At 39.6% G+C, this 20,244-nt stretch overlaps 1 protein-coding gene across 4 annotated transcripts in view; it reads left to right on the top strand.

Annotated features, from left to right (window-relative positions):
- The first annotated feature begins 5,370 nt into the window (after positions 1-5,370).
- The window catches only part of EPHA6 (EPH receptor A6), a 369,885-nt gene continuing 355,011 nt past the window's right edge, over positions 5,371-20,244 (top strand). For all 4 annotated transcript variants that reach the window (XM_088158465.1, XM_014882838.2, XM_088158463.1 and 1 more), the window contains exon 1: positions 5,371-5,496. In XM_088158465.1, coding sequence (XP_088014591.1) covers positions 5,394-5,496 — 103 coding nt within the window. In that variant the 5' untranslated portion in view covers positions 5,371-5,393. The remainder of the gene's footprint in view (positions 5,497-20,244) is intronic.

Raw genomic sequence — 20,244 nt, 5'->3', positions numbered from 1 at the left:
ACTCCTTCAGGATCTGTGATTTAATTAATTCTTCTGTTTTTATCTGGAATCCCTTTGCTCTGCACAGCAAGATTACACTCACTAAATTTAAATATTGAAAATACTCACTGCCAAGCAATTTGTTACTCTTGAAAGATTTCCAGGACAATTTTATTACTATTTTACCTCCTACAAAACATAAACTTCTTAGACTGTATCTACTGCTTTGCCTATTAATCCAAATAATTAGATTTATTTGAAGAAACTGCAAGTGAAAAGCATGGAAACTAACTTGTCTATAGCATCGCTTTAGAATTTGGATTTATTGTTTGTTTTATAAATTAATATAGAAAAGTGAAAGGAAATACTGGAATTGAAGAAGTGTTGTCATATGGGTATTTCTGTAACATCAATGTGTAAACTTGAAAAATGTGTAAGATTTTTTTGTACATCACACAATCTTCTAATCTTGGTATAGTGAAAAAAGAATTTGAGGCAGTTCTAAGCCTGTGCATGTAGCAAGATGGGGATGAAAGCATACTGCACTTTTTATCAGTAATTTCCCTAAAACACAGCTTAGTATAATTGGTTCATTGTTGCTTAATTAAATTGCACAGTGCAGAATGACAGACTTAGTGTGCTCACTAATAGGTCAGAAGAGGTCCAAACCATAAACAAGCCAACTGAAAAGAAAAATGTAATCTAGGAACAGAATTAACAGGCAACACTTGGCCAATGACTTTCCTATATGTGTAGGAATCATTGCCCATAACAAGTGTTCAGCAGCACTGTAAATTCATAACAAAAGTGTTGATGTTGGTTCTATAATTCAAATAATATTTTAATGTCAGAATTCAATTAGCTATTTGGCCTCCTTTCAGTAGTCTTATCTTTCTAGATTTGTTGGAATAGCCAATTTTCTTTATGACTCTCATCCCTTTTTCTTTCTTTATCTTTTTCTGTATCTGCAATAGGAGAGGAAATAAGACTCAAAACTTACTAAACTTCTACTTTGCTTCCCTTGATGTGCTATAGAAAACTGTCAAAATCTGCAAATACTTTAAAGCACTTCATGTGAATTGCTGCTCATTTGGGGACTATGGTAGGAAGAAGAAATCTTGACAGTGACCTGGTGTCAGCCTGTCATTAAACACACTAAAAAATTAAGATATTGATAAAGTAAAAGGCTTGCTCATTCAAACAAACAAACAAAAAAAAAAGCGTACAATTCTACAGACACAAGAATATAATGTGTAACAAAATGGAATTCCCTGTCAATGTTATGGGAAAGTGTAATTTATAACTCGGAATAAGAGAGAAAATATCGGAAGGTTCATTTCTGGTTACACTGCCAAATCAGCAGTGTGTTCTATTCACTGAAAAAGCTCTTGCCTCAGACTCCAAGAGATCAATAATACATTGTGTTTTCCTTAGTATACAGGTTGTAGTTAAAGTCAGCAAGTGTGAGTGCTACTCTTAAAAAAATCTTAATGCAGGTGTCTTGGTCCGAACATCACAGCATTTTTAACATCAGCAAATCCTAACGAGTGCTGCATGGAAATGATTTTTTAAGTTTATTGTTAATCTGTTCTTGGTCAGTGTCCTAATTAAAATGTTTGCTTTGATCACATTGGAACACAGACAGTAAGGAGTGATGGTTCAAAGGACTAATACACAATACATTATGTTATGAGAAATGTAAATGAAACATTAATGGCTTTTGGGTTTTTTTTTTAGAGAAAGTCAGAGTTTTATTATAATTAACAGCACTAAAGATAAATCATATATAGTTAATTACACAAAGGAAAAAGACAACCTATTATGTGTAATTTATATCCTATATTTTCTGTGTGGGGTTTTTTTTGTTTATTATTAACATAAAGATTATCCCTTTATTTAAGAAAATAATAAAAATAGAACAGATGTTTTTCTGTTCACAGGGCAGATCACATTCAGGCTTGTTTTGAAAACGGTAATATATGGAATTACTTGCTTCTACAAAGCACAGTCTCCAGAAATCTGAGGATGAAGATATTAAAATTGTGGCTCCTCTTCTTTATCTTACCTGGTGCAATCATCCTGTTTAATACTTCAAAGTTTATTATACAAAGTGGCATAAGTTTCAGTGGGAGAAATGTATTTTTTTATATTTAATATTTTTGCCATCCTATATTGCATTTAGTATCCTTGCATACATCTGAAAAAGCGCCATGGTTTAAGATTTTATTTGGAATTCAGAATAATACACAAAGTTATAAAAATTTAATCTGTGTGTAGATGAATGAGCACTGTTCTTACAAAGTTGTTCCCCTGGAAATTGTGTTAAAATTGAAATTAAAATCTGGTGCAGGAACACCGTGGAGGGAATGCCACCCATCCTTTATAGCTGTTTGGTTCCCCAACAGTTTCCTGTGACTTGTGGAGTTCAAGGCTGGCAGGAGGCAAAGCTGTGAGAGCAAACACACTCACTTTGTCTATGCTCTTGTCACATTTCTCCCCGCCCCCTTTTGCTATTCAGCTGTAGTCTGACACGACTTGTAAAAGCAATGGAAATGGGAAGCCAGACCTTCCAAGCTCCTTGAAGAAGGAATTGTCTGCCTGATGTGCACACAGGTGTACGTGAGGATGCACAGGTGCTCACAGGTGTCTGGAGAGTGCCTGCACAGATATAAACATATAAATACAAATATAAACATATATATACATGTGCTGCTGGGTTTTCTGAGAAAAGCCTGGTGTAAAACCCCAAATCTGTACCATGCAACAGCAGAAGTGGGGGAAGCAATCTCAGTTCACATCTGCTGTGCTAAATAATTGGCCGTTTCCACAAATGCATGAAAAGTTTTTGACTGCTCCAAATGATTCATCTTCACCTGGGCCCTTTTTACTGGATGCCCTGCATTAATATTTTATGGTTGGGTCTGGGAAGCATCTTACTACTCAACCAGAAACTGCAAACGAATTGAAACCTGAATTCTCATCCCTTACCCAAAAAGCAAACCTTGGTAGGTAGTTAGCGCTACTTTCCTTTTGACTATGTAAATTCTAAACCAGAACAGTATTGAGACTCATGGCATCAAAATAATTTGTGTTGGAAGGGATCTTTAAAGGTCGTCTAAACACCCAAACACCCAAATTCTAAAAATTTAAGTTTATCCTCTTACCTGCCCTTGAACCTAAGATAAAATACTAATCACTTTTTCACTATTTTGAAATATTTCCTCAACCTTTCTTGTTGACCTTCTTTTTGAATAGAAGTTTTCCTTACAGGACATTGTTACCACAGGTAAATATAGGAAATATTGCAATGTTGTAGGCTCGCTGCATTCTTTAAAGATCCTCCCAGATACCCACAAATACATATTTCTGTGTATTCTGCTCATTGAACAACTCCTCTGAAAATAATCCTTAAATTAGTAATTTTTAAAACATTCTTTATTCTTGCATTACAAAGTTAAGTGTTTTCATACAAAGCTTCTCTGAACATCCATTCAGGCATCTCAGTAGGAACTTTGGTATTCTCTGGTGCAGACTCTTGTAGCTGCATTACCCACTCACTTCAATGGGATTTTTGAACACTGAGAAGCACTGGGAATTAGCTTTACTTTCTTTTTTCCCTCTCGCTTGTGGATTCAGACACCTGGTTGGATTCAAACACAGAAATACAGATATCTTCCTCTGGGGTGTTTTTTTTTCCCCTGCCTTTGTAGAAATCCAGAAACTGAAATAGAAATAGAATAGATAGAATAGATAATAATAAAAAGATAGAATAATAGTTGGATAGAATAATAATAATAGTAATAATAGTAATAATAGTAATAGTAATGATAGTAATAATAATAATAATAATAATAATAATAATAATAATAATAATAATAATAATAATAATAATAATAATAATAATAGATGACAATAGGCCGGGATGTGGAGTGTGGCACTTCCACAGGGCGCCCATCCCAGGTCCCGGCGCACCTGGGCGGGGGGGATGTGAGGATGTGAGCAGCCGGCAGATCAGATCAGATCTGGTCAGATGAGCACACACACACACCCGAGGAGGCTTCCTGCACAAGCTCCTGGTACCTGGCAGAGCAATGATTTAAAAAAAAAAAAAAAAAAAAAAAAAAAAAAAAAAAAGAGTATATGTGTAAATGTTCCGGGGATGCCCGGACGCGGCCGGCTCACGCTCGCTTGTTCCTCGCATCCCCTGAGCGCAACTTTCCGGAGCGCAGCGCTGCCCCGGGCGGGTCCCCGTGTGCCGGATGCCCGCACCCCTGTGAGCGGCGGCCGCGGCCCTTCCTTGCCGATCCGGGAGCGCAGTGCCCGTGCCTTGTCCGCTAACCCCCTCTAGCGCCGAGCCCGCCGCACTCGGCCCGGAGCTGCCGGCAGCGCCGAGCGAGGGGGCGCTTCCCGCGCCCGCCTCACGCACCGCACCGCGCCCCGCGCTCCCCTCGGGCGGGCGGCTGAGGAGGGGCCGCCGCTCCGACGTTCTCCTTCCTTCCTTCCCTCCGTCCCTCCCTCTTTCCCCCGCTGCCCCCGGGCCGCCCCTGGCTGGCGGGGCGCGAGTGCCGGAGCGCCCCCGGCGCGGGGCCGCGCTGGCTCCCGGCGGACCCGGCACCCGCCGGGCTGCGCGCAGCGGGGCGGCCCCGCGGCCGCGCCGGAGGAGGGGGCGAGCGAGCGCTCCGCGGGCGGCAGGGGAGCGGCGGCACCAAAAAACTGCAGCCGGCAGCGCGGCACGCAAATCAGGAGGGAGCAGCGAACATCACACCAGAGCCGCCTGGTTTCTGATTGCTCCGCGGCAGAGGGGGAGAGACAGAGACTGACTGAGAGGGGCGAGCGGCGGAGCCGGGCACGGCGGCGGAGGGTCGGGGATGCCGCCCTGCAAGTTTCCTTGATGCATTCGGGAGCGTGAGGAGGAGTCGCCGGCCGTTCTCGCCGTCGTCGCGCTCCACCTGGGGAACCTGAAGCCCCTCGGCGCTGCCTCCGGCCGGGGATGCGGGGCACGGTGCGGCGCGGCCGGGGGAGGAGGCTGCTGCCGCGCAGGAGGCTGCTGAGGCTGCCAGGGGCGCTCCTGCGGGGCTGAAGGTGCCACCGGCCCGAAGCCGGCGGAGGGAGCGGGGCGCGACCCCCCCGGCCGCCGCCACCGCCTGGAAGTTGCCGGAGCTCTCCCCGTGCCCAGCGCCGCCTCCCTTCAGGCAGGGCGGCAGGGGGGTCCCGGCGCCCCCGCCCGCCCTCGCCCTCCGCGCTGCCGCCGTGCCCCGGGACCCCGGCGGTGGATGCGCCCGGCCCGGCCCGCGCAGCCCCGGGCGGCAGAGCAGGCAGCGCAGCCCGGCGGGGCGGCGGCGGTCCCGCCGGCCTGAGGGAGCACGGGCAGCCTCGGCGGGCCGAGGTCGCGGGGCGCTCGGCGGGCACCAGCCATGGGGTGTAGTGAGGTGAGGGCATTGCTCTGGAGAGTCGGCCTCTTCCTCCCCCTGCTGACAGCGCGCCCCTCCGCCGCCGGGCACGTCGCCAGCAACCACGGTGAGTGAGGGCGGCCGCGGTGCGGGCTGCCCGCAACTTTCCGGCGGGCGAGGGCTGTGAGAGGATGGAGGGAGGGAGGGAGAGAGGGGTCCGCACCTGCGGCCGCCAGCTCGGCCTCTCCCGGGCCACAGGGATGCAGGACCGGGCGCCTCCCGCCGTTCACCCCTTCGTGCCGGCCACAAAAGTTGGGTGTCTGCGGCCGGGGCAGCAGCGGGGCTCCGCTGCCGTGCCCCGCCGGGGATAACTGTGCGCTGTCCGCCCGGACACCTTCAGCCGCCGGGCTGCGGGAGTGAGAGCAGGGAAGCCAAAGTTACCTCCCCCGAGGTGGAGTGGTAGCATCGTTTTATGTGAAATGTGGGTTTGAGGTGTGCTTCGGTCCTGCCGAACGCAAATCCTCTTAGAATGGGTTTGAGAGAGCTCATCGCTCCTTAGGGGGAATTGCTGCTGGTGAGCGAACTGTTCAAAGGTGCCTGACTGCCCTTAATACCGGATTTCTGCATACTCCGGGCTGATTGTCTGAAAAAAAACCATTTAAAATCTTGGTAACAGGTAACTTGCTTTGTAACATGCTCATCAGGTCGCACTGAGGACGGTGTTTTAATTCTTCGGTGTGTAAGGTGTGCGTTTTAGAAAATTGCCTCTGGATTAAGAAGGGAACTATCCTGTTTATAGGAATAAAAATGCGTAGCACGCCCAGAGGATACAGTATTTTGTTAGGAAGAACTAAGAAAAAGAGCCCAGACCTGATTATGAAACATCATGTTACATGTTATCAAACATCTGGATAGAGCAGAGAATTTCCTGAACTGCTTGTTTTATGTGCATCAGTGTATTTAAGTTGCAGAGGATGCATCTATTCCCACAGTATGGGAGGCTTCTGTACCTTTATTTTTGTACAGTTTGGCTTTTTCGAGGTTTTAGTGTGATGTGACTGAAAATACAGGAGCTGAAGGGTAGCTCTAAATGTTGCTGCTGACAGAAATTTCTTTACCTGCTGTATTGAAATGTACATTGAAATTGACAATGGTGGAACGTAATGGTGAAAGAAAACAAACTGGGCTTAGTCGTGGAGTACTATCAAGTCTACAGTTCATGTATTTTCACAGTTTCGTTCTGCAGTCTGTTTTCAGTGCTCTTTGTATCGACCTCAGTAGCAGTAAAATCAGAGAATAAGATCTCTAGAAAACAGGGAAGAGCTATAGTATGGCCACAAAGCCCCTGTGCCATCAGGATGAGTTATGGCAAGGACATTCCAAGTTAGTAGGATTCCTTCACCTCTCCCATGCTAAATGTGATGAATAATTCCACTTTGTAATTGTAGAGCCTACAGTCATATCAAGGCTGATTTTTGTCCTTTCATATGTCTTAGAAGGCATCAGACTCTCACAGTGGCACAACCCAGTTTTCCTTTGATGGTACAGGCATTAGAGCATGCTAATGTCTGCTGTATTATTACAAGGCCTAACACCACACTTGAATGTGATTTTTAAATATATATATTATTGGTGTTGTAGAACAGCTAAGGCAGCATAATAGCATCAAAGGCAAAGAGTTTTTCTCGATTAATGCAACTTAGTTTAGGTTTCTAAACTAGTATTTTATATTCTGGGATTAAATGAGTAGTGTTTAAAAAGTGTTTTAATCGTGTTTTTAAAGGATGGCAAAGATAGTTGCCAAAAGTCTGTCGGGGATGAAGTGGTTTCTTCATGTTGATGTAACTTCACCTAAAAAGTCCAGGTGTTGTGGTGTTGGCTGCAGAGAGTACTAGTGAATTTCCTGACTTCTGAGTAACTTCTTTTTCTGCATGTTGCTTCCAAACTTCAGTACAACGAGTAGCCTCTTACCTTTGATACTGCTATATCACCACAAAAATCAAGTAATAAATATAACTCAACAAAACCCAAGTGAAGTGAAAATGGACTGAATTAATACAGGTGCTTTTATACACATACTCCCACCTTGTTAATAAAATGCTAGCAAAAAGAGTCTGCTTTTAATGATAACTTTCTCTAAATTCAGGAATTGAAGGAAAGGAAATTACTACAATAAAAAAGTTGCCCATTGTGTAAACACTTAAATGTGGAAGGTTAAAATGCCAGTTACTAATACTTGGAATCCCAGCTGCAAAGAATTTTTTTTAAATCTTCTGAGAAAACATAACTTCTTTAAATTTTCCTGAAGTGATAATTTTCAGCATGCAGGTCTTGAAAACGTCTTTGCAATAACTGCTGTTGGGTTTTCACTTGTAATTATTATAATGATATAGTAACTTTGCTATCTGGTATATTTTGTCTTCTGTTTTGTGTTCAGAAACATACCAGCATAAATAGTAAATTGCAAAGGAATGTTTTGTTTTGTCTCTTGATTGTTGGGGTGAAAAGGATGGAAGGGTTTATTAATCTGACTTGGTAGACAGACAGCCCTTCCACTTCATTCTTAATGGTTTGTTTCCTGTTATTAAAGAGGGATTTTCAGAAAAATAATATACTCTGGTCTTATAAATTGTTATTATAACCATGTTGGGATTAATCTTTTTTGTTCTTGTCAGACAGAAAGAAATACATATTTTTTCTTACATAGCTCAAAGGCTCTTAGGTTGTCGTTCTTCACCCAGTAAATCAATGTGTGGTGTCTCAGAGAATCTGTAGCAAGGCAGGCACAAACAATACTATTGGCAGGGAAGTGAACTTACTCATTCATCTTCATGGAGTGGCCAGTTCAAAAACATATTATGACCATGCCAAGGGCTAATTTTTACTGCTCAGAAAAACCCTGTAGGGTTTGGAATTGCATAGGAGGGGTAACCCGTGCAGTGTGTGGCAGAACTGCTTGGAACAGAGGGCTCAGTTAATGGTGGAGGTTGAGTGCTTGTATGTTCATACAAATTTTCAGTGGCTGTCCCTGACATGCACTATGAACGGGCTATTGGGCAAGGTTTCAGAGTGCTGTGGTGTTGCTTTGTTTTTTGCTTGTCAGAGCACCATGAATTGGGCAATTGTTGTCAGACCTAAAATTACAGATAATGGCATCTGAGCAGCTCCTTCTGAAAACTTGTGGGAGCTTTCAAGATAAAGGTCACACCAGGTAAAGGCTCAACAGCTTCTTGTGCTAAGCGTGCACACAGAAATGTTTGTACATATATAAAAATCAGAAAACATGTTTGTTTCTATGTATATGTCAGCCAGAAAGAATTTCTGAACCCTGGCTCCTTTCAGGTTGTGTCTGCCATTATGTATCACCAGACAATTAACTCCTGAAGCCAACTATAGAACTTGCAGAGTTTATAATGTGTCATGCCTATTAGTGGGGTGTAAAAAACTTACTTTTTCCGTTTCCAGGTATCATTACTTCTTGTCAGATTATGCAAGCAAGGTCTTTTTATTCATACCTCTAAAAGGCATCTGCATTCATTTTTCTCCTCTTAGAAAAAAGAAGCTGAACTAAGAAATAATGTCAAATGTCAGTCCTGAAATTCATATAGCCTTTATTTTCACAATGATTACACTTGATATAAATTGGGTGGCTCAAAGGAGGTAATAAAGTTTCTTGATTCTGGGAGTAAAATATCAGGTAGATTACTAATGACCTTGAAGGATTCATCAGTTCAACGAAGTTGGCTCATTTTCATTCTCATATTTATTTTTACAGAAGTGCAATCTACCACATATAGGCACTCTTTCTGAATACAGAACTCAGATTTTTTTTCTAAAGCAATAAGAAGACCAAGGACTAAGTGTGGAGAGATTGAAATTCTCTCTGAATGAAGCTGATGTTTTACTGTTAGGAGATATCTCTTACTTTGAGGACTTAAAGTACTGTAGAAAAGCTGTGCTGCTGCCTGTGTTGTGCTAGTCCTGCTGAATTCTGATGTTCAGTTGTCCAGTTTATACTTTAATAAGCTTTTACATCATTATAGAAACATGAGAAAGTTAAATAAACAATGCCATGCAGTAAATGTGTGTCATTCCCTTTTCAGCAGGCAGATAAAATCATGAGCATATTTTAGTTTCAAGTCCTTATAAAACTTTTAACAATATTTTTAACAATATTTACAATAGTGTGTAAAATCCCACATCCATATGGACTTGTGTGCTAATGAAGACTTGGGAACCTCTGCAGTTGTAGATATGCATGAAATGATTTGTTATCCAAGAGCCTCAATCTGTATGCCATGAAATGAGAAAATTTGCAATTAATGATTCAGGATACATTCCTGGTGTTGTATTTGGCAGTATTGAAGGCTGTCTGTATATATATATAGATATATGGATTTTTATTTTTTTTAAGCAGATACAATTTAAAACCAAATCAGTACAGTAGTTTTCATGTAATTTACAGGAGTGAAAACACCACAGAGGAATGGAAGTGTTTCTTGAAGTTTACCAATTTAACTCTCTGGTCAGATCTCATTCCCTCTAGGAGGTCAAAAAGTTTACTGAGGAAAAAGAGAGAAGGAAAAAGCATGTAGGAAATTGTTTCTCTTATTAAAATCTCCTCTGTCTTTCCAGGTACATACTTTTAGATCTTAACTCTGCTTGAGGGTTTGTTTAGGGTATCTGATGTTAAATTTTTCACCTGAGAATTCTAGAAAAGTCAAAAAGTTCAGCTAGTTTGTCAGTAAGATACACAGTAACTCAATATCTATTTTGTTGGCTGTTTTTTTTTAATGAAAAGTCTAATGTTTAAAAATCTCATTTAACTCACTAGAAATATTAAGAAAATTATGTTTGTGTACAATATAGGAAGCATTTTATTGTTTTTAGATCCCAATATAGCATAGCTGGGTTAAGATATATTCCTATTCCAGTGTTAGCTGGAATGTTTCATTAGGATCCTTGGATTTCCCCAACATGATGTTGACACAAAGATGAGTGGGCCTTGTGTTTGATATGCCCCTTAACATGCTGAACTCTGTGACAGAGAGAATGATAAAATGGATGGAAATAGACACCTCTGGATAAATTATTTATCCATAATCTATCCTGCCCTCCAGAAGCCACGTTATAATGCAGGAGAGGTCAACAAAAAACTATCTCTTGTGAACAGTATGCCTTCAGAAGCTGTTTTTTAACTTGTAAATGATATGTCAGTCTCTATGATAAGATGTTAAAACTGAGAATTACTGCTGAAAAGATGTCTCTCACGTGATAAAAACATGATTTTTTTTGGCAGAATTTCTGTACCATAAAAAAAATGATTAAGCAGTGAAATTATCTTTAGCTTGTTTGTTTCTTATAATCCTCTCAGTCTTCCTAACACTTATTCCAGGTGTCCTTATTTTAGTTCCAAGGATGCTTTCATTGTCAATATTGCAACACCTTTTGTGTAGGTCAGCTATTGATCATTCCCACATCTAAGAACCAGTCTGTTCAAAATAATCATTAAGGAGAAGTCACTTCAGTTAATCCAGCAGCCATTTGTGACCCCAGTGCTAATTTTAATGCGGTACAGAGCAAAGCTTAGAGACCAATCTTGGCTTTAAATAAACTGCATGTTCTATATTTGAAGCTGGCTCTAATGCATTGTACAAAAAACCCAAAAAGCCAAACCAAAACTAAACCCAAAATTGTCTAAAACTCCCTAAAGATTTTCCTAGTCAGTACTTCTGCTGATTTGTCTCACTCATACAATGTAATACTTCTTGAAGTAGTCAGCATTTCTCTCACTTATTGATATCTGTGTTTGAGCTAAATTCTGTCATCCTGTTAAAAAAAAAGTGCTGACTACTTCGATAATTAATAATTAGAAATTTGTTCATTTTAATAAATGAAGGTGTTTTAATGAGGCTGTAGATAATTTTATAGACAATAAAAAACCCTCTGCCCACATAATGCATGGGTATTTCTCCCCCTCAGGTTTACAGTACTGTACAAAGTTTTCTGCTCTTTAAACAATTGTTTTACAGTAGGTCATAGTACTCCTGCACATTCAAGCCAGTAGCTACTCTTACTTTCTTCGATGGTTCTCTTCCCATTCTAAATATATAAAGCATCGATAGTTATTCTGTGTTTTTAAGGAAAGTTAGGGGTATTTTGATCTTTAAATTAAGACTAGATTTTAAAAAATGCTATAATATTATTGACATTTCTTTTGATGGTCAAGTAGGGTCAGGTCTTTAGAATTCCAAAGCACTTATTCCATGAGGAGATTAGATTGAAAATAAAATTTCCTTTCAGTAGAACAGTGTGAGGATTTAAAATGTATTTGTCTCTAAATAGAAATTCCAGGTTTCTCTTTAGGTAGATTCCTAAGAAGCTGACAGATTTTTATTTTCCTCCTGAGAGATGGTTTTGTTTGCTGTAAGTTGACTGAGCCCCAGACACTTTGAAGGTGTCTGGTGTTTGCTGACAGATCCTCCAAGAGGAGCAGTATCCTGTTAATGAGGGGAAGTGGGACAGCAGAAGCATCCTTAGGTGAGAAGCAGTGACATAAACACAGCAATCCAGAGGGAACATTTTAATATGTGGGTATGTTAACTGCACTGATAGCACAGCTTTCCTTCACGCCAACATGTTCCTGACATTACACAGGGTTTAGATTGAAACTGTGCTGTGTCACTTGGTGCAGAAGGAAGGGTGGGCAGCAGGCACTGTGTGTAACAGCCCCCTGTGGAGGTGAACACACACACAATGAGAACACAGCTCAGAGGTGAATTTGCTGGGAGCTCCACTGCCTCAATCCACTTAATGGCTTCTGCACCTAGAACAAAAGGGGAAAAGTCACATACAGCAAACAGTATCATTGATGCATGTAATGAGTGATTTGTTTTGGCTGGGGACCCTTGGTTAGAGTGCACTTGCTGCTGTAATTTGTATTCTCTGACTGCTAGTTGCTTCTTGCTTAAAATAAAGGAATAAAAGAACAAATTAGAAAGCGTTCTGTAAGACAATGCACTAGCATTTTAATATGGGTAAAAGTGGTTATCTTTCTGAATTCGTCCCCAGGCTGATTTTCTCCGTGGGTTTCACTCGCTGGTTTTAAATAGGAAAAAAATTTCGCCAAAATTTAGAATTGTTCAAATATAGTTTGGACATACTAAAAAAAAAAATCAAAGAGACCTAGTTATTTTCTTCTGTAGTGCTTCCAGTATTTGTGGCTGGAAATTGATTGCATGGAAAGCATTTGGATGAAGGATTCATATTTCAAAATGTGGTTTGAATTCAGCACTTTCTGCTAAACAAAGTGGGACCATATAAAATTGCACAGTCCTTTACTCTCCCTTGTGTGTGGCTGCTGAAGACCTTTGAAGAGGAAAGCAAGGGAAATGTAAAACCTTTGTCTCTGGTAGATTGCTTTTGTTTGTATTGTAGAAGTTTCTAAACACTTCCATGCCACAATGATACAGTAGAAACACCCACTTAGAGGGTTATTTTAATTTTGTTTAGTGGACTTTATTTTTAAAAGGACCATTTAATTTAGGTAAATAGGAATACTGTTAGCATTTAGGAATGGAGAAACATGATGAGAGCTGTGGCACAAGAGCTTCTCAGGCTCCATCAGATGTGATGGGATCCCAAACTGCTGCTGTTGAGACAACTGTAGGAATGCTTACCCTCTGATTTTCGTATGTGGTAGAAAAGTCATTAAGTTACAGATTTCTAGACACAGAATTTCAGAAAGAGTTAAGCAAATTCCCTTCTTTAAGAAATATTGATACACATCTCAAGGTAAGGGTAAGAATTTGCATTTGTAAAGATGGTGGTGTTCTCAAAGAAAAGGAGTGATTGGGTGCACTACACAGAGGAAAAATAGTCTACTGGAGACAGGTATCATATAAAAGCTGCATCTGAAGAAATCTGGGATTTAAAAATGCAACCAGGAAATCAGATGGTATTCCATATAATTTTAGTGGTTCCTCTTGATGCAGATGAATATAATGATATTATATACTCCAGTTTTTCTACTGACTATATAAAGGTTATGTCGTCTAGTGTAGAGAGATGAATGCTGGTGGTTGGAAGGAATCCAGCATTTTTTTTGTCACTGTTGTTTAATCCAAGCAAATTTTCGGCTGCATGCCGAGTTCTTTCTTTCAGTGTTGTATCTCTTCAAAACTACCATTTTCACAATATTCTTCTGAGTAAGCTTTCGTGCCTGTATAGCACTGATCTGAGAAGAGTTATAGGCCAAAGCTTTTAGTTCAGGTGACCAGTCTGTGATACCCAGTGCAAATTCCAAGGAGTTAGTTTTTGATGTGCTCACATGTAGGTTGCACCTTGGCATTCAGTGTAGTTTTCAGTGAAACTCACTGTTATTTTTCTTCCTGTCCATAACTAACCTGTTCTCTGCTAGGAACACTGTCTTCCTCTTTTAAAAATCTCTGAGATACCATTTTCTGGTATCTGACTGCAGATGAAGTAGGTTTGTACCACACAAATTAAAGACCTGAAACTGTTAGCCATTTTGTGTACCTGGTCTCTTAAAAGCCTTCCCGAGGGCAAGGTCTGAACCTCTCAGTAGGAACCTTGGCCAGCTGGCCCAGGGAGCTGCTTGACTCCACTATGATGGGAACCAGCTCTCTTTGATGGAGACTGAGCCACAGGGACTGCTTCAGCTCTGGCTTTGCCTGGGTTTTGGGTATGGGAGTTGCTAATCTCAGTAGCGTAAAGAATGAAGGTAATACAAACTTTCCTACTGCAAATTTTATATTTTGAAAGTTTCAATTTTCTTTTCTCTCCCTCTTCACATATCATTCACATAGGGTGCTTTATTTAGGCTGAGAGTGCAATCCTCTACTAACTCACCTGAATTACTTAAGGCAAGAAAGCTGCCATCTTCCAGGGTGTCAGCATTAGATGATGAAAACCTGCACCTTACACATAGTTTACATTAAGCAACAAAGAGTTTTGAAACTTGCATGCTCCATGTTTAAACTCCACTTTTAGAAGGCAAAAAACTCTGTTGGAAGTTCAAAGAGTTAATTTACATGAGTCAAAACCATAGAAGAGGCCAGTGGAGGCCACACTTGCAGGGAGTTTCCTGCTTTGTTCCTTTCTCATGGCATCCCTTCAGCATCACTAGGTACATTAAAAGTTCCAGTAATGCCTCATCCTACTCACTTTACCACTCATAATTTTCCTTACAAATTTTCTAACAAGTAGTTTGGATTTTAAGTAATGCCCTGAGGCCTAAGCATTAGTAGGTTTCCATTACTTTAAAGCAAATTAAGAGATTATTTTCAATAGCTCTAGTCTGACAGATGCGTTTTATACTTGAGAGATGTGCCTGAAGAAATAAAAGCCAATGGAAATTTGTGTCATAGATGAATATTTTGAAAACAAAAAAGATCAATAATATATTAGGCTTGATTAGATGTTGACATTTAGAACTGCACATAGATTATGCTAAATGTAGTGACAAGAGACTGTGTTCTTCTTGATTTGCATTTGTCCCTCCATTTGTGGTTCAGGTGGATCATGGGACACACATTGTAAAGGTTAATGGATAAATTACCATATAGCTCATCTGATTGTTCAGGCTTCAGCCTGGAGGACTGGATGGTTTATAATCTAGTTTGTTTTATGTGGAACAGAAATTCTTTAATTCTTTTTCTCTGAAATTCTGAATTGCTTAAGTGTTTAGATGACTCCATAATACCCCTACAGCTTCTGAGTTTTGATAAAATCATTAAATCATGGTGTGATTGCATTGACAGAGATTCTGGTCTGGTCTTTGTTTTCTCTCCTGAGCTGTCAGTATTATTTCCATGTTATTTGAGTAAATGTGAAATGTGGCCTTGTGATTAAAATGTCATTCTTAAAACCATGTGAAGATGTTTGCCCTAAGTATCTTCTTCATTTGTCCAGATACCTCAAAACAGGAGTTTTCAATGTGCTCTATTAGCAGATGACCTGCATTAGTGTTCACTACAGCTTTCCTCACCACCCCTTGGTGTGTTTGGTAACTGCATGTGTCACTGTTGGTGGAATCAAATGACTTCATTTTTATAAGGGACTCTTAACCCTGTTAAATTGGTTCCAGTAATTCACCTGAAATTGCAGAAGCAGGAATAAATGAATGAATGAAAACATCCCCCAATAGTCAAATATTTTCCCTGCACACAGATAATTTACTGTACATCCATTTGCAAACAAGGACGGCTGAATTGAATCATCTGGAACTGCATTCAACTGAGTAAATAAAATCAAGGGTACAATGTAATTCAAAGATGCAGTATTTGGTTTATATAAAATAATAACCTTAAGTTAGGCATTGCTTAGTTAAGGGTCTTCTTTTCTTTAGTGTCTGTAGGAAAGGAGAAAGTTAATGTTCAGTCTGTGGAAAGAGGAATTGAACAACTGCTCAGTCTTCTGCACTAATATATTTTACCTTTAACTGTGAGTTTGTGCTCTTGAGTCTCTCACTGACCCAAGTGATTCTTTTTTTTTGATAGCTAGTGTTCTTATCTCCAGATGGGATGTGATTGCATCATCCAAATTACCTGATTATTTGAGCTGCCAGGTAGTAGCTCAGGTTGACTTCACACTTACTCAACATGGACAAAAAAAAATTACTTTGAATATTTGGGTTTCGGGGCCTTTATTGCATGGGAAATATGTTAATAGTTTTTTGATCTGGTTTAAACTAAGAGAAAACTATGGAAGGAAATGAAGAAATAGTCTTGCTGTGAACTGCTTTATGAATAAAGGAAAATTCTTTTTGGTGAGCTTCATGGAGGTAGTGTTCTTTGAGCAGAACATTTATGCAGTTGTGAGGCACATCAGTATGATTTTCATTACACTAAAGTAATGAATTTTTATGACTAAAGCTAAAATAGCAGTGAGCCATCCTTTATTCAGATAGTGAGATGGAACAGTACATTTCTGATAAGGGAGAGGAGGGGGGAAATAGGAAGAAGGAAGAGAAGATAAAAAATAACCTAATTTTCCTGACTTTCTGACGTGAATATTGTAATTTACAAATCTTTGAGTCTAGGTTGGTGGTAAAAAAAAAGTTTATATAACAATGTATCATTTATAGCTGTAAGCATAGAGATTTGTAGATTCCATACAGGAAAAAAATGTACGTAATTTAAAAAATATTAAAATTAAATTAATTCCAGTGTAGAGTAGGAAAGAAATGTTATCAACATGAGTCCATTGATTCTATTTTTATTGCTGAATACTGCTACAGTTCATAAAATGCAGTTTTACAGGCTATTAGTCCATAATGTGGATTATGCCCTTTGGACGCTTATGTTGAAGATAAATGCAGTAGTTTGGAGAGTTCTGTATTGAAATTCTGTAAAGAGGGTTCAGCTATTATTTAAGTTCTTTTCACTATGAACCAAAAGCAAATGGGTTGGAGGGAGAGATGACCCTTGGCTTCCAAGACAGGAAATGAAATTAGCAGTGGAAGAATCAGTTTGTTATTCAGGAAGTGGCTTCATTTCCATGGAGGTGAGGAAAATACGTTGCTGTGACATTACTGGCATTGACAGCGTTTTTTTAATTGTTCTTGAGAGAAAGAATTGTATTTGCATTATAGTCCTACCTGACAAGATTATTTACACTGAATTGAGGAGCTCTGTAACACAGGATTGGGAAAGAGCTTTCTTACCACAATCAAATGCCTCCAGTGATGCTGGATAAAATTATTAATTTTCGTCTTCAGTCTAGTTAAGCCATGGTTCCCTCATTGCTCCTATTAGGAAGGTTGTTCTGAACTTCAGTGCTGTGAAATTCAAATGCATTTATGGGCTGCATTTATTAGTGAGTGGTGCTTTGTCTCAAAACTTCAGAACATCTTCCCATTCTCATTTTTTATCCAGCTCACTATTGTAGGAGAAGACACATCTCTTCTTTTGGGTTGTGGTGTGTGATGTTCATCTTTCACTCAAGAGATTTCTGATCTCTGTGACATTTACAGTTGCCTTTGCTTATTCTTCATCCTGTTCAATTCACTCTTTCTAGAAAAAAAGAACCACATACAACTTTGCAGGTGGGATCTTACTGGTACTTTGTGTAATAGTAACATTTTTATCATTCTGAATATTGGACAGTTCCTCTCATTTTTGTCTCCTTTATTCCCATGTTGTTGGATTGGCCCTTGGTTGGCTTGTCAGCAGTTAATATGCAGATGTCTTATCTTCTCTGGCTGCTGCTAGACTCCCATTTCATAAAAGAAATTCTGCTTGGCTCCCTTTGGGTTGTCTGATATTTTATATTTAATGCCCTTCATTCCTTATTATCCCAGAAAAGAATTATTCCTCCTCTTCCCATAGCCTCCCACCCATAGTGTTTCAGCCTTTAGTTGAGTTGAAAATGCCTCCCAACTTTTCCATGAAAAAGAATCCCATTAGTCCAAGCCTATCCTGGACAAGGACATTACTTAAATAATAAATAAGATCAGTCTCATAACTTATATTTGAGGAATTGCCTCACAAATTGCACAGTTAAATCTATCTGTCTCAAAACCGTGCCTTTTATGAACTTGCTCAGTCTTTAGCTCTGTATTTCAAGCAGCTAAAAATCTTTTACAACTTGTTTTAGTTTCCTAACCCAGACTTATTTCTGACACTTATACAATGAAATGTACAGGATAAGCTAAAATGTTTACTACCAATATGGTGTTGTCACACAATCAATAATTTAATTATATCTTAAAAGAAAACAGAGATAATTTTTAGACATTCAAAACAGTTTTTGGTTTGTATAATTCTGAATTAATGCTGAAAGAAGTACTGCTTTCTTGAAGTCAAATTGAATGAAATTATCTTCAAATTCAGCTGTAATTTTACCTTAATGCATTATAATTCAGATGTCAGCTTTTTCTTCCATAATTTGATTCTGCTTGGCTATTAGGATCACTCAGTGCTTACTCTGTTTTATTGCTCTTAGATGAAATAAATTAAGCTGTGTAGCAATATAAAAGATAATATTCATTGTTATAAATTTGGTATTTACACGAATGAAACATCTTAAATTCCTCCTTCATCTGTTTTAAATTAAGTGTGAGATTTAAATCACTTGATCTGATTGAGAGCAAGCACTGGAAATGAAGGGACTGTGGGCAATCAAAAAAGCACTCTGAGATTCTGATGAAGGCATTCATTACTGGTGGTGGGAAACAGCAGTAAACAATAATTGATTGCATTATGGAGAGTGTAGAGAAACCTGCCATGAGAAAATATTCTATTCATAGGCTGAGAATGATTTTGAACAGGTGGGAAAGTGAGAGCAGTATTTCTAATTGCTCAGGTATGGTGGTCGCTAGCTCTAGTGAAAAAGGAGGCTTTGGATTTATGAACTTTATGTGATAAATTTGTATTCAATTTTAAATGCTATCCCCCTTTATAGTTGCTCTTTTAACTAGGGATATAATAATATATTTAATTTTAACCAGAAAACATTTCTTTTTAACTCTCATTTTCTCCATCTGACTCCTTATAATCCTCAATAATTCTTTTTATAGGCAAAAGAACCCCATACATGAGGTAAAAGAATGCTTGGCCTGAAACTGTTCATAGATCCAAGAGTCTCAATTAAATGTATGCTAACTCTCTCAAGGATGTTGTTTACTCCAGAATAACTCTATCATTAATGAAAATGAAACCTTGCTTCTTGCAGACAGCCTTCTGCCATGCAGTCTGAAATACGAAATGAAGACAACTAGCTTCAGTTGTCTTAGTTTTAGTATGTCTGGTAAATTGCTGCATTTTGAAAGACAGTGATTTAGACTTTTACACAGATCAGTTACTTACAGCGATTTTGAATTTTACACTGATAAGTTACTGATGATATATTTTGGATTCTAGCTACAGTTATGGTGACAAGTTGTCTTAATGGAAGCAAATCTCTGCAAAACCTTTTAGCTGCATCCGTTTTCCAACTCCTGCCTCATTCCTGATGTGCAAAGAATAGCATTATCTCTTTTTAACAGTCAGTGTTCATTGTCTTCCTGTACAGCCTCTAAATATGGTACCACTTCTCAGTAGCACTCTCCAATCCCTGTTTTCCTTCAACTCCAATTCTGCCTTCTGTTGTGAATTTTTTTTTGGCTTTTCAGCATAACATCTCTCTTCCTCTCTGGTTTAAATTGAAAGGGGGTAGGTCTAGATTGGATATAAAGAAGAGATTCCTTACTGTGAGGATGATGAAGGACTGGCACAGATTGCCCAGAGGAGCTGTATCTGCCCCATCCTTGGAAGTGTCCAAGACCAGACTGAATGGGCTTTGTAGCAGTCTGGAATAGTGGAAGATGTCCCTGTCAATGTAGCTGGACTAGGTAATCTGCAGAGGACCCCTCTGACCTGAACTATTCTGTAATTCTATAATTCTGTGGTATGCTGGATAGCCTTCCCAGACAAACTGAGCATTTTCGTTGTTGCAGTTTTCAGATAGGATAAAATATATATTTTTTTTAAATATTGCCTATTTTTCTCTTAATAGAGTAATTAATCTCCATAGCCATGGTGCTGTTTGTCCCCTTCCCATGTTTTCTGTGCTCAGACATTTTGGGCAGAGTAGCAAAAAAGGGGAAAAAAAAAGTTTTGGAGAAAAATGTCATAAAGCACATTTTGATTCAAACATTTCCTTTGTGGTAATCATTGCAATACAAAGGTTCCTGTCTTCTTCACTGGCAGTGTGCTTGTATTATTATATAATCTATATTTGGCCTTGCCTGCAGAGTCCCTGGGCAGTGCTCCAGCCATCCTCAGTGACATTGCTCTTGCATCACTGGGTTGTGTAACAGACACTTAAGTCTCAAGCAGCCCTTTGAAGCAGTGCTTTGAGCCAAGCCCCAGAG

Source organism: Sturnus vulgaris, chromosome 2 (assembly GCF_052056855.1).
Source record: "Sturnus vulgaris isolate bStuVul1 chromosome 2, bStuVul1.hap1, whole genome shotgun sequence".
NCBI lineage: Eukaryota > Metazoa > Chordata > Aves > Passeriformes > Sturnidae > Sturnus > Sturnus vulgaris.
The sequence above is the reverse complement of the archived record's forward strand: the minus strand, read 5'-3'. Positions and strand labels throughout refer to the sequence as shown.